The sequence below is a fragment of the Rhea americana genome, unplaced genomic scaffold (assembly GCF_003343005.1).
Source record: "Rhea americana isolate MKP2758 unplaced genomic scaffold, rheAme1 scaffold_55, whole genome shotgun sequence".
Lineage (NCBI taxonomy): Eukaryota > Metazoa > Chordata > Aves > Rheiformes > Rheidae > Rhea > Rhea americana.
This window is the reverse complement of record NW_028186701.1, coordinates 1,800,317-1,813,475: the sequence shown is the minus strand read 5'-3', so window position 1 is coordinate 1,813,475 and position 13,159 is coordinate 1,800,317. Positions and strand designations below refer to the sequence as shown.

General features: G+C 39.1%; 1 protein-coding gene across 1 annotated transcript in view; it reads left to right on the top strand.

Moving 5' to 3' along the window:
• Positions 1 to 13,159, top strand: part of LOC146587986 (poly(rC)-binding protein 3-like) — a 101,259-nt gene that overhangs the window by 50,748 nt on the left and 37,352 nt on the right. Inside the window, 3 exon segments of the mRNA XM_085318742.1 lie at positions 9,612 to 9,635; positions 9,730 to 9,762; positions 12,784 to 12,900. Coding sequence (XP_085174868.1) covers positions 9,612 to 9,635; positions 9,730 to 9,762; positions 12,784 to 12,900 — 174 coding nt within the window.

Genomic DNA, 13,159 nt, shown 5'->3' with positions numbered 1-13,159 from the left:
ACACATATGATATACCCATAGCATAAATACAGGAGATGAACATAGGTCCATCTATTTTATATTTGTGGAGCTATTAGGAATTATGAGAGGRTACACTTTAAGTTTGCAATTTAAAAAACCCAAAACTTAGGATATGCCAGAATTAATGAATTATGGGTCAAACTATATATTTTCTTGAAAATGATTCAGCCATTTTGCTTTTCTTTTTTTTTTTCTAGAAATATTCAGCCTTTCGCAGGGATCTGGTGTGTAAGATTTACATCTAAAATAGAGAACTGTCAAACATTTATTAACGATCTCTTTCACCAAATCCACTTAATATCTGTGCGCATGTCTGCACTCAAAATTAGTTTTTAGGGATTYGATTCTGCTGGGTCCTGGTCCCAGGCCAAAAAAAGTATTTGAACATAGCGATATCCTGGTAAGTGTAGGTAACTCTACTGCTTTCAGTCAAATTCCTGTGTGTTTAAGTGCCCCCCCTTTTTTTTTAATCACTGCCACACAGCTCAGCTCCTTTGAGAATCATGCCAGTAAAGCTCAAGTCAAGTAACTGTCATTTTCAGAATACTTTACTTAAACTGTGGGTTGGTAGGGTTTTTTTAAAAAACAAGATAATCAGAAAAGAAATTAGAAAAAGCTTATTTTCTGTGTTGAATGTGGTTGGTTGTGTGAGCAACCACTCTTAACAGTAATGAATGTTGTGTGTCCAATCTTCAACACTTACGTAGCCCCAAGGGTCTAAATTAAACCCATGAAAGCTGGGAAATTCAAAGAGGTGGGAGTATACCATGCGTCCGCAGATAGCAAGGCACAGTGAGCTTCACTGTGCTCTAATCCTGTATCCTATTTTGCCAAAGTATGGCAAAGAATACGTTAAGTTAGAATTTATTTTGACAATTAAGATAGGGCTTTTAYGGTTTCTTTGATGTCGTTTCTGTGATTGCAAAATGCTAATATCAAGGAGCGAAGGCTGTGTGAGCTGATAGGAACTCACTGTGAGAAGGTCACTCTGTATGTGCCTCTGAAATGGGAGGGGAAACATGCTCCTCTGCTCTTCGCTAAGGTTCATTATGGTAATGAYATTGCTGGAGATTGATGATCTCTTGATGGTATGTTGAGACAAAACATTTAATTGAAACAGAGCTTGGGCTGTAAATAAGCGGTCATAGTTTGAAAGAGATGAGGGAAATTAGAAATGCATTTTAAAAATAACAGCAGCAAATTGGGTTGCAAGAAAGATCAATTCTGAAGTTATTTTTTTCTTGGTGAATTTCATGAAAATTCCAGGGTCTCTCTTGCATAATCTTAAACTCTGTYTCTTAAACTCCTACTACCGATGCACCTAAGCATTTTTGAAGGGCTTTATGGACACAAGTTGAGAGTGTGCGCATTTGTGGGCAAACAGCCTCTGGCTGTCTGATGATACATTGCTCATAGTTTCAGTAATACAGAAATAGCAAAAATGGATCCTGCAGGGAAATTTTCAAAGGTGGATGAGAACCTAGGAGTGCCTTGATTTTTGGGCACAAAACTTAAACTGTACTAACAGCTTTGTSTTAGCCATGCTGAGCAACTCTGTCTCCCAGTGGCTTCAGCTGGATTATTATTTCCAATGCCTTATGGCACTGGAAGGACTAATTGCAGTGGAACTGCACCCAGGTTAAGTGGTGACTTTTGAATACATTGGTGATTAGTTTATGGTGCTGTAGAATTTACAGATGGAAAAATATTCGGACTCATTAAAGTTACTTGCTCATACTTAAAGACTCAAACACAGGCAGCATAAAACGATGAACATTGCCACTTACATCTGTATAGGTAACATAGTCTTAGTGCCAGGGATTACTTTTAGCAGCCACTTTTGCATAATTGCTTAATTGACCCCGGAAAGATTTTTAAGCAAGAAAAGAAATAATTAATTTTTTCCCCGTCTTGAAGGTAATGCCTTCTTTCTTCCTCATTTGTTTTCTTTTAGTTTTTACTTATTTAAATGCAATATAAAAGAAAGCAGCTATAAGAATCATCTTTTCAGTAACTTAATCCAAGCCAGAAAATGCCAACCAAGTCAATGTTTGTTCTGTTCTTTCTAGTTTCCAGGAATGCTATCAGGGTATTAAGAGGATTGACTGTCCTGCTTATTGCTGTTATAGTTCCTGTTTTGTTTTGTTTGCATGACTGTAGTACCTAACAGCTCTGGTCATGGAACAACCTCAGTGTGCAAATATGTGCAAATCTCTTCCTAGTATTACTGTAGTAGCAGCTGAAGGTTTCTCACTATTTTCACTAGCCTAAAAAAATCAATGGGAGGACAGAGCTCTTTTTGCCACAGCCTGTGGGCATAGGTTGTTCCCCAAAACAGTTGCTGTAACCAAATTTTCCCACTTCTGTCAAACAGAATCTCATCAGTCCACAGTTATAATGAATTGAGAATGCAAAAGGCATGCTGTTCAGTGCTGCTGTTCCAGCGTGGCACACAGAAGAGCAAAGTGCCTTCACTTTGCTTCACAACTTCACTTCACTTTGCCTTCACTTCACAACTGCTTTTTGATATGTTTTTTTGGTTTGTTTTGTTTTTGAGGAAGGATGGGAGGGTTGGTATGAAATTGTACGGTGATATTTTATGAAAACTGATTACATATCTGCTATCAAAAAGCAAATGAGAAATGCCCGTTGGCACAGTTGCCAAAAAATGATGGATGGACATATGGAAGAGTCATAACACTGGCCTCTGCATCAGAAGGACCGTAATTCGAAAGTTTCCTCAAGCATCAGCACATTTGTAAGCATGAGATCTGTCTCAGTAAGGGCTTGGACTCTAGTGTTTTACTAAATTAGGACTGTTAACATCAGACAGTGACTACAGAAGCATCACCTAGGAACATGAGCTCTCCTGTGTCAGCAAGGCTAATCCCCCATAATCCCAAAACACAAGTAAGAATCTCAGTTTATCTGAGGCAGCCATTTGTTCCCTGAGATAGACCTGTTAAATCATGTTTCCCAGAACTGACTCTGGGTTTTTTTCAGCTTTTTAAAAAATACTGATGTCATATATGCACCATCTTAATGGGTTCACGTGATCTTTCGTGCAAAGATCTTTATATTCTTATAGAAGTATTTAGAAATGCATCCTCAGAACAACACTAAAAGAAAGAGTTGGGTTGTTAGGCCTTTTTATGGATGGAGAGAAAGACAGCTAGTGGTGGTCTAGGACATTTTATCAGAACGGATGTTTGTTGTTGTCAGGATAATTCTTTGTGTTGTGATAGATGTACTTCCACACCACAGAAGGCTGCATTTCATCAGTGCTCTTCTAATAGGCTTTTTATTGTTTAAAGAGCCCAGTCCTGTTGGTCCTACTTTATCCTTGCTCATAGAAAGCAGATAAGAGTACACAGTCAAAGCATAACCTGAATGAATTTGAAGACTTTGGGAATTGGCCTATAGTCTGTCAAATGTTTTGGGATAAAAGTATATAGTTTTACATTACTTCCTAAATGATCTTTTGTTCTAGATGTGGCTTTATATCACCGCTCCAGTGAGGTTAGTGTTACATTTGCAGTATGCATTACATAGTGTTGGTGGTAGAAACCACATACTTGACAGTAATAAAGCAAAGGCTGTGCTTTTCTATGGTTTGGGAATATCTAGCTGTTTTGTTTTGCTTTTCTGGGTCAGAGTAATTATTAATCTAGCCTTACACTTAGAAAAGTGATGGGATTTCACACACTGTGTTTACAGAACAAAGGTTAATCTTTATACCAAGGTTTGTTGCCATTTGTTAAAAGTCTTCTGTTTTCTTAACATGACTAATTTGTTTCTCTTGTTATTCAAAAGACAAGACCCTGGCTAATTGATTAGGAAATAGCTTTCTCCTACAGCCTGTTTTGTATCCTTGTTTAGTCATTTAGTCATCAAGAGCTTTGCCAAAGCCTTGGCTCACCAAGACCTCTGTGCTGCCTCTTCTTGTTCTGACAGTGGTGCCTCTCTGTCAGGTTACCATAGATGATGCGTTAAATGTAGGAAGAGATTTCCTTCTGTGATGGACGCAGCACTCTCTAAGCATTTGTTAAGCATAAAATTCATTCCATTCCAGGTCAATTAGGGGTGAAAGTAATATTATATTTGCATTTCAACATGAAGGAAAGCATACCTCTTTTTTACCATTGTTTTTGTTCAGGTTATCTGCAATGAATCATATGGCTAGCTAACAGGAAGAAATATATCCATATACTTTGCTTATAAAATAGGGCAATCTTCTAGTGCGTGTTGGTGAGGTTCTCTTGTTGTCATCTGATCATCTCCTTAGTTATTAGACATGGCATATGAAAGAGAAAGATAGTCATAAATCAACCCAGCCTCGAAGGCTAATGAACTTTATTCAGGCTATCTGAAATTGAATTTCTTTTTTTTCTTCTGGGATTTCTGACAGTGACAGGACACTGTAGGAACCTAAATGCAAGACTATCCTGCATGAGTCACTGGCATCTGGAGATGCCCTCTGAAAGGCATTATCAAGGCTTGGTACTCAGCACTATCTGAAGCTCAGGCCACTTTGATCAGTATCCAGATGGGCATCCCAAATTGCTGTCACTTCTGGAAGAGAAGCTCATACCTATCTGTCTGTCTGTTTGGTGGCTATGCATGTATCTTGACTTCCCACACAACTATGTAAGTACGTATGTGGATGTGCGTCTGTATACACGCACGCAGTTGTGGCTTTTTGGAGGCCTCCTGTTCATCCAAGGCAATTGCTGCGGCTTTTCAGTTTCTGACAGACAAGTGTTTGCATATTGAAGCCAAGGAGCTTGAGTATTGCTTTTAGCTCTGCTATTAGTCTGCTGGATTATCTTGGATCTGTCTTTCTTCCCTGGTGCTTTAGTTTCTCCATTTATAGAAGTTCCAGTTGTGCAGTGCTTTTTGATCTGCTGTTGAAATGCAAGTGTGTAAAGCCTACTAATTATTATCACATAACCTGTTCACTTACTGTGTGTATGTGTAGGTAGTTAGTCAATAAATCAGTCTGAAATTGGTAATAAAAACTTACATAGCATACATATATGCTATATGCCCAAACATGTATGCCAGGGCACTAGAAAGTAGCAAATAGTGCAAGGATATTAGTATATTTTAGAATGCTATTATTTTCTAGGAGAGCTAAATCAAGCTCCCGCACAGAGACTGAATTTGACATCAGAGATAGGAACTCTCTCACCTAACTTATGCTTGTATATGTTAGTGCAAGTCTAGGCTGCTTCTACAGCAGATGGAGATAATCGAACCCCTTGAGAACACACGTCATGCCTCCTCTTTTAGGAGTGAAACACCCCGTCTCTCTTCATTGACCAGAGAAGAGCTTCTGTGCCTGGGTTACACTCAATTCCTAACTTTTAATCATCTGATATAGGTGACAGACCTGCTACACCCTCAGTCTAAGCAGTCACCYACAGCACAGTTTGGGTGTCTGAAAGATTCAGAAACATTCTCTGACAAATGTAAAGCCTTCAGAATAACCTCAGCTAGAAATAATGATAGAACTTGAGTATCATAAGAATGGTGTTACATATTCTATGAAGTGCTAAACATAATTTAGAGCCATATAAGAATCTGTATGAAACAAATATTGGACTATGTAAAGAATCATYAAAGGTTTGATGGGGTAGCATAGGTAATTTGAAGAGTAAATCAAAGAATCCTCCAATCGAATCTGTGACAAAAGTAGATTTCTCATCATGATTAAAAAATATGTATTATCTCCAAGCTTTATGGGAGCTTTCCTAGAAAGAGAAGTSCAGAGAAAGCTAAAACTACCAGTTCCAGAATTATTTTTAGACTAACTTCTACAAGATCAAAAGTTTAGAAAACTTAGGAATATCATATAAGATTAATRCTTTCCCTTTCTCTTTTCCCTTTCCTTCACATTTCATAGCAGAATCCTAGCTCAAAAGGAACTACAGTACAGGGAAAGAATTTGATTGAATATTTTGGAATAGCCTCTTTATAGAGTATGCTTTTAAATTCCTCCTTTGAGGAGGAGAAGGTTTGGAATGTTCTGTAGAATCACAGTRACATTTTCTAAAACGCTCCAAGGAATTGGTCGCAAGTATTGGTCACAGGTCTCAATGATTTTTTTATTTTTTTTCCAGTGGGGTTCACACTGTTCATTGATTGCAGTTCTTTATAAAACATTAATCTGAAGATAAGAGGATACTAGCTCAGGTAGAATTCCTATCCCCACTGAAATCAATAGGAAAACTCCCACAGACTTCAGTGGGACAGGCAGCTGGAAGAATCTTTATATTTTACACTTCATTTTGTTTATTTAAAGACTTCTGATTTCTTTGTTTGAAATGTGCCATCTTTTTCAAAAGGACTTCATCAATATATTGCTTTTCTATTTCCAAAGTAAAAACATCTTGTCCATTTCCAAGAAAGATGGGTTTGTACTTATTAGCTATGTTCTGTTCATGCATTTCTGAAAGAAATATGTCTGTCGTTAAGACCTAGGATGATCACATAATAGATTGGGCTAGATATCATAATAAGAGTATACCAGCAAAGCCCTGCAGGTTCAAGACCAGGCCAGTAATTTCTAATGAAACTTGAGATGTCCAAAAAAAAAAAAGCCCTGTACTACAGACTGAAATAGAATTGCTTGCCCATAGCAAAGGGCCCTTCCACCTACTGGGAGTAAGTTTTACCAAAGAAACTATATCTGAAACCTGCAATTGTGAAGAATGGAAAAGTTATTTGAAGTAAAGCTACTTGGATATGCTGAGCAGTTAGGTGCTACTAGATATGAGGGGTTCCCTAGATTTATCATTATTTAGATTTATGCAGTCATGCTGTCTGTGTGGGTGTCTGTCTCTCCCTTCTTATCCTCCTGGACATTTTAATACCATTCAACAGTTTCAGCCTGTTTGTAGAGTTACAGTGGCAGTCTTTAAAAGATAGTAAGATCTTGAAAAATCTTCGGAATGTCCCGGAGTTGTGTCACTGCTAACAAAAAGGCTGTGTGTTACTAGTGAACATACCCAGCCTGCTGATTTGGCTGTCTCAGACATGGGAATAGGCAAGACCAAAATCTACATATTTTTAGACACAGGCTAATTCAGTCACAAGATGCAAAACAACCAAGTATCAGGTTTCATTCATGGCCCTCTTCACAGAGCTTCTGCTTTGCACTGTGCACACAGATACATAGATGCACTGTACGCATAGATACACAGATGTCTCACAGTTCTGGATGGACATGGGACACTAGCAAAAATGCACAGCTGTATGAAGTGTTCACTGTACGTCAGCTGGTAAAGGCAGGATCTGGAAGGCAGATACTGCTGGAAAATTTGCAATAGCTAGCTGAAGAATATCYGCTGTCTGGCCAGCATGTGCAAGAGAGCAGAGTGGCATCTTGGTGGTGAATTAGGAAAGAAAATAAGAAAGGGAAACAGAAAAAGTAAAGTTTTGAAAACAAGCCTGACTAGACCCACACACAGAGCTAGATAGGGTGGAGGAACTTTGTAGCTACACTTAGACATGGACTTCAGTGGACATAAGGCCATGCTTGAAGAACCACATAACCAAGGAGGTTGGAAGGGACCCCTGGAGATCTCCAGTCCAGCTTCCTGCACAAAGGAGGACCCACTGGAGCAGGTTACACAGAGCTGGGTTTGGATTTCTTCAAGGGTGGAAGCTCCACAACTTCTCTGGGCACCTGTTTCAATGTCTGGCCATCATTACGATAATTTTTTTTTCTCGTACTGAGTAGGCATTGCATGTGTTGCGGCTTGTGTGCATTGCTTCTTGTCCTTCCACTGTGCAGCTCTGGGAAGACTTGGCTCCAACTTCTCTACACCTTCCCATTAAATAGTCTTATGTAGCAATAAGATCCCCCAAGGCTTCACTTCCTAAGGCTGAGCAAATACTGTTCTCTCAGCCTCTCCTCATGTGTCCTGTGCTGCAGTCCCCTGACCTCTTGTAGTCCTCCACTGGATTCTCTTCAGTTTGTCCTTGTCTGTCTTGTAGTAGGAGCCCAAAAGAAGCCACAGTCCTTCAGGCCAGTATCACAAGTGCCAAGCAGAGGGGAAGAATCCCTTCTCTCAGCCTACTGGCTACACTCTTGCTCATATGGCCTAGGATACTGTTGGTCGTCTTTGTTGCAAGGGTACGCTGCTGACTCATGTTTGAGTTAYTGTCCACTAGTAGCCCCAGCTCATCTTCTGCAAAGCTGCTGGTGTCCAGCCCAGCCTACTGCATGAGGTTATTCTATTGCAGACGCAGGGACTTTGCATTTGCCTTTGTTGAACTCCGTGAAGTTTCTCTTAGCCAATTTCTCTAGCCTGTCTAGGTCATGTTAAATAGCAGCCTTGTCCACCAGTATATCAACCACTCCCCCTAGTTTGGTTTTATCTGCAAGCTTGCAAGGAACACAAAGTAATCATATGTCTAAGCTCTTCCTTGAGCTGGGTCTTCCTCTCACTGAGCAGCCCTTCAGTCGTGTGAGCAGGATTCAAGGAGCTGCAAGCACAAACAGCTTCATATTATAAGCTTATAAATAACCTAGTGGTGAGAAATAGCTTCCTCAAGGTCACTCCAGGCAGTCTGGTACAACGGGGGGAAGTTAGTACTACTTTATCATGAGTCTGTCATTGGAGAGAGTAGTGGAGAATGATTTCTTAAATCTTACTCTTGTGGCTCTGTTTCAGGATGGGTAAGACAAGTATATAAACTGTGCAGAAAAAAAGTRATATATCATACCTGTAGGTCAGATCAGCCATGTGAGACTGTCTTTAACTGTGGAAGTAGATTTTATGGTTTGAATATAGGAGAAGTGTTTGTTTTCCTTTAACTGGTCTCCTTTCCATCAGATGTTTTCCAGTCTGATGTTACACCTGTGTGACTTGTGTAAAATGTCTATAGACTATGATTTTAGAGTTACTAGCTTCAGTTTGGCTACCTTTGGTTATATGGCAAATTTTAAACCTGCAGGATGTTGCCAGAACTGCCAAATCATTGTGTTGTAAGTTCACAACAATGTTTCTTGTTGTTTTCTGTCCCTTCATGTAAGATTCTGGAACTCTAGTAGTAATTCCCAAATCCCTAAAAAATGATTAGCAATTATTGTTCTGTAAGTGCATAAAGAAGAGATTAAGGCAGACCACCAGGTATTTATGCAATAACACTTCGTAGCATGGAAATCCAACTGTTATCACTTGGTGAAAAGAAGGTAGATGCATGCCTTCAGTGAGATGAGCAATTATTGTGATGCTTGTATCAGATCCCATTTTCTCTCATAGGTTGTGTAGCTCTGTTATTTTTGAAACTCTCATTCCCTGGTATACGTGTTTATCTGTAGTTATTGAAGTGATCTCTAACCTCAAGCTTAGTTTCTGTGAAAGGTATTTTTCTTCCACCATAAGTAAGCTGTAAAGCCGCATCTTTAATCAGCCCCTCTTTGTACAATGTGGCATATTTGGGTAGAGCAGCAATGGAGCAGTGCTGTGCTTCTCATTGCAAGTTTGAGATAGGTAGTTAGTGGGACCACTTAGGAGCTTAGCAAATACTCTTCTTCAGTGAATCATATCATTCACTTACCTTTTTTTTTTCTGTTTCAGGAGGTTGGAAGCATTATTGGAAAGGTCAGGAAATTTCACTCTTTAACTTCATGTCAAAATATTGTGTATCAGTTCACTTCATCAGCGCAGGCTAACTTTTTTTCTGTTTTGTTAACAGAAAGGTGAGACAGTTAAGAAGATGAGGGAGGAGGTAAGACAACCATTGATGTCTTCACTTGCCATTCTTGCTAGCGCTGGTGATGTGTGGAGCAACAGTGCCACCAAGTGGGCAGTCAATTTAATATTATCAGTGTATTACAAGTGTCCTGATATAGATGTACAGCCCTAAATTAAACCTTAATGTAACCTCCTTAACACTGCAGAAGTCTTGAGGGTTTCTGCCCCATATCAATATGCCTGCTGCTGCCACCTTAACCAGCATGATCCAGTGCATCAGACCCACTCTTTCTTTTGCTGGCACACCAACATCATGTCCGCGCGCAGCTCAGCCTCCTCGGAGGGAGCTTCCAAAATCTGAAACCAGGCTTTAGGGTGATGCTTTCTGAAGTTTGGGGATAGACATGAAGTTCAGCAGAGCCAGAGCTGGACCTGCATAAGCCAAAGCATACCCCTTCCACATCTCAACATAGAAGTTTTCGTTGCTTTGCTGCTCTTAGAGGGATGTACAGATGGTAGACCTGCACCACTGGCCATTTCGCATGCACTAAAAAGGCCTGTAAATACAAAAAGACTAACTAAAAGTAAACTTCATAAACTTCATTTTCCCCAGCACTCATAGGCGTATACCTGTGTCCCAAAGTGAGCTGTGCTACCTCTAGAGGATTATACCTGGCTCCTGGATGGAGGTTAAGGACCCACTTATCCTACAAATCAGTACATYCAACCTACAGATCCTTGAAATATTTTATTCTTTCAAATATTTGCCTAAAGAGTGTGTCCAAAGACAAATGCTACTGTTTAAAACTTCAGGAGTGCAAAGTATATAGAGGATGCCTCAAGAAGAACAAGCTTGGTGCTAACATCTCCACAATACATTATTATGCCAGCTGCTTTGTTGTTTCATGTACTAGTAGAAGGTCTCGGGCAGCAAAATCTCAAAATACTCATAGTAAAGAAAATCACTGGGATACACGATTAAATATACACAACTGGGACCTCATTTCAGGCTGACTGGGTTCACAGTTCCATTTTTAGAGATAGTAATTTCATCCTATGCTTTAAAATATTTATATATTTGTTTAAACTTAAAAAAAAAGTGAGCTTTCTGTGGACTAGGTGACCCTGCCAATTGATTAGTAGTTTAATTTTTACTTAAAATCACAGGCAGATATCTTGGCGCATAAATTCCAAGTGCTTCTAACTCCTGAGAGGCAAACATATTAAAGAAGAGTTATAATTCCTGGTTGGTTTGTTTTTCAAGATAAATGTCAAATATTCTCCTTCCACTCCTGAAAAGCTATGTAAGACTGTCACCTACACTTAATTATGAAAGGCTTTCTTCATTTGTTTGCTTTTTTTTTTTTTTTTAATGAATTACATGCATCTTTACTGTCAACACAGGACAAGGATGATACGTCCCCATGTGATGATAATCTAGCAGGCCCTGTGGTCCTTCTTTTAAATGACTGTTTTCTTTAGCATTGCTTTTTAAATTTATTCTTTAAAAATGCACTCACACACAAGTTTATTTGGACTTTTTTGAAAAAAACACAACTTTGGCCTGCTATGTCAGTCAGGAGTATGTCATAGGCAGCTTTGTGTCTAAGGAAAAATACAAAAAAAAATGTTTTGTGCCCTGCTGTTGTTAACTTCTTGCACAAAAGTATTAGAGACCACCACATTTTATTTTAAAACCTAATCTTTTAAATGCAATAGCTCTGCTTTGACCAGAAGTCTATCAGCAGAGTAACATTTGTGATTTTTGGCTCTAGACCAAAATGGAGTAATCTTTCACATGAACTCCTGAAACTGTGGTTGCAGGGCAAGAGCCTTGCTTTTCCTGAAGTCTGTGGTGGAGTAGCTGGGGCCAGGCACTCACAGACAGTGCTGGCTGGCAAAACTCCCATCAAGTGCGTTGCAGAATTGATTCCCAAAGGACGAATTTGTTTTTGATAACTCCAACCAAACGTTTCTGCCAGCTTAATCTAGCCCTAGGCCTGAATCTCCTTCCTGATTGAATGCCGATGTTTGATTAGAGCAATTCCTACTTAGGTTCACCTGTCAGAGAAAGTGTCTGCTGCTCTTATCTAGAAGCATCAAGTAGAACTGCCAGCTGAGTCTGTGACAGSAAGATTTTTCTATTAATAGTTTTTTTTTTCTTCTTGGTTGCTGTCGTATGGGGAAATATGACATTCTGCCATTCAGCAGCAGTATACACATGAGTAAAGGCTCAGACACACACACAGGTGGATCACTACTGATTGGCAGTAACTTAACATGCACAGGAGAAGGCAAAGGGCCAGATTGTCTCACATTTGCTGCAGGCCGAGATCCTCAAAGAGCTCAGGGTATGTGGAGCAGTTGAAGCTTTAGTGACTTGTTATTAAGTTAATAATTTGTTATTAATAACTTGTTATTGTTATTAAGTCATTAACACCTTTCCATGGCTGAAACCACAGAGCGAGTATAGGGTTGATCTCACCTGGAATGGATTTCATTTTCATCTACATTAAGATCCTCTTAAATATATTTACATCTGCTGTAAAGACATTCTCTACATTGCTATGGTGACATAAGGGGGACTAATTAAGGGTGCATCAGTTTATATTTGTTGACTAACTTCATATGGCACTCACCTGTAAGGGACCTTCTTCATGCTGTAAAGCAACGCCCAGCTAGAAAGATCAAGGACTGAGTTTACGTCCAAACCAGAGCGAAGTGAATCTTTTTGTGGTTTCAGCCCTATTTAAGGTTAATCCTGCAAGAAGAAAAGGAGAAGACCTGTTCATGTAATTATTTGTAACTTTGAATTACAGAAGTACAATCAGCATAGTGTGAATAAGTATTTACCTAGACAGAGTCTGGCTTCCCACAGCCAGATGATTTTTTTGGTGCATGATCAGTTTATGCTGAAATTGTATAATGTAGGGGRCTGCAACTGTAGGGGATAGATTAGATGCCTCAAGATTTCCTTCCCAAACTATATCCCTGATCMTCCTTACTTTGCTCCCCAGGAGGTATACATGTGAAAAATATTTGTTCTTTTTGACAGAGTGGTGCTCGAATCAATATTTCAGAAGGCTCCTGTCCAGAAAGAATTGTGACAATAACAGGCCCAACAGATGCCATTTTTAAAGCTTTTTCTATGATTGCACTAAAATTTGAAGAGGTAAGCAAATAAAATACATTTTTTTCTCTCTTCAAGTTGAAATACAAACACTTTGAATTTTCTCATGTTTGCTTTAATGTTAAATATGATTTGTTTAATGTTCTATTTAATGGCAATGAAAGTGGTTGTATTTTTATAGATGCTCTTGGCAGTAACATTGAAGAAAAATAATGGGTCAATTTACAAGCTGTTTGATCGTTTCTTTTGCTCTTTGGAGGCTTCAGGGAAAAGCAATTGCTTCTASTAATGTGCACTAATG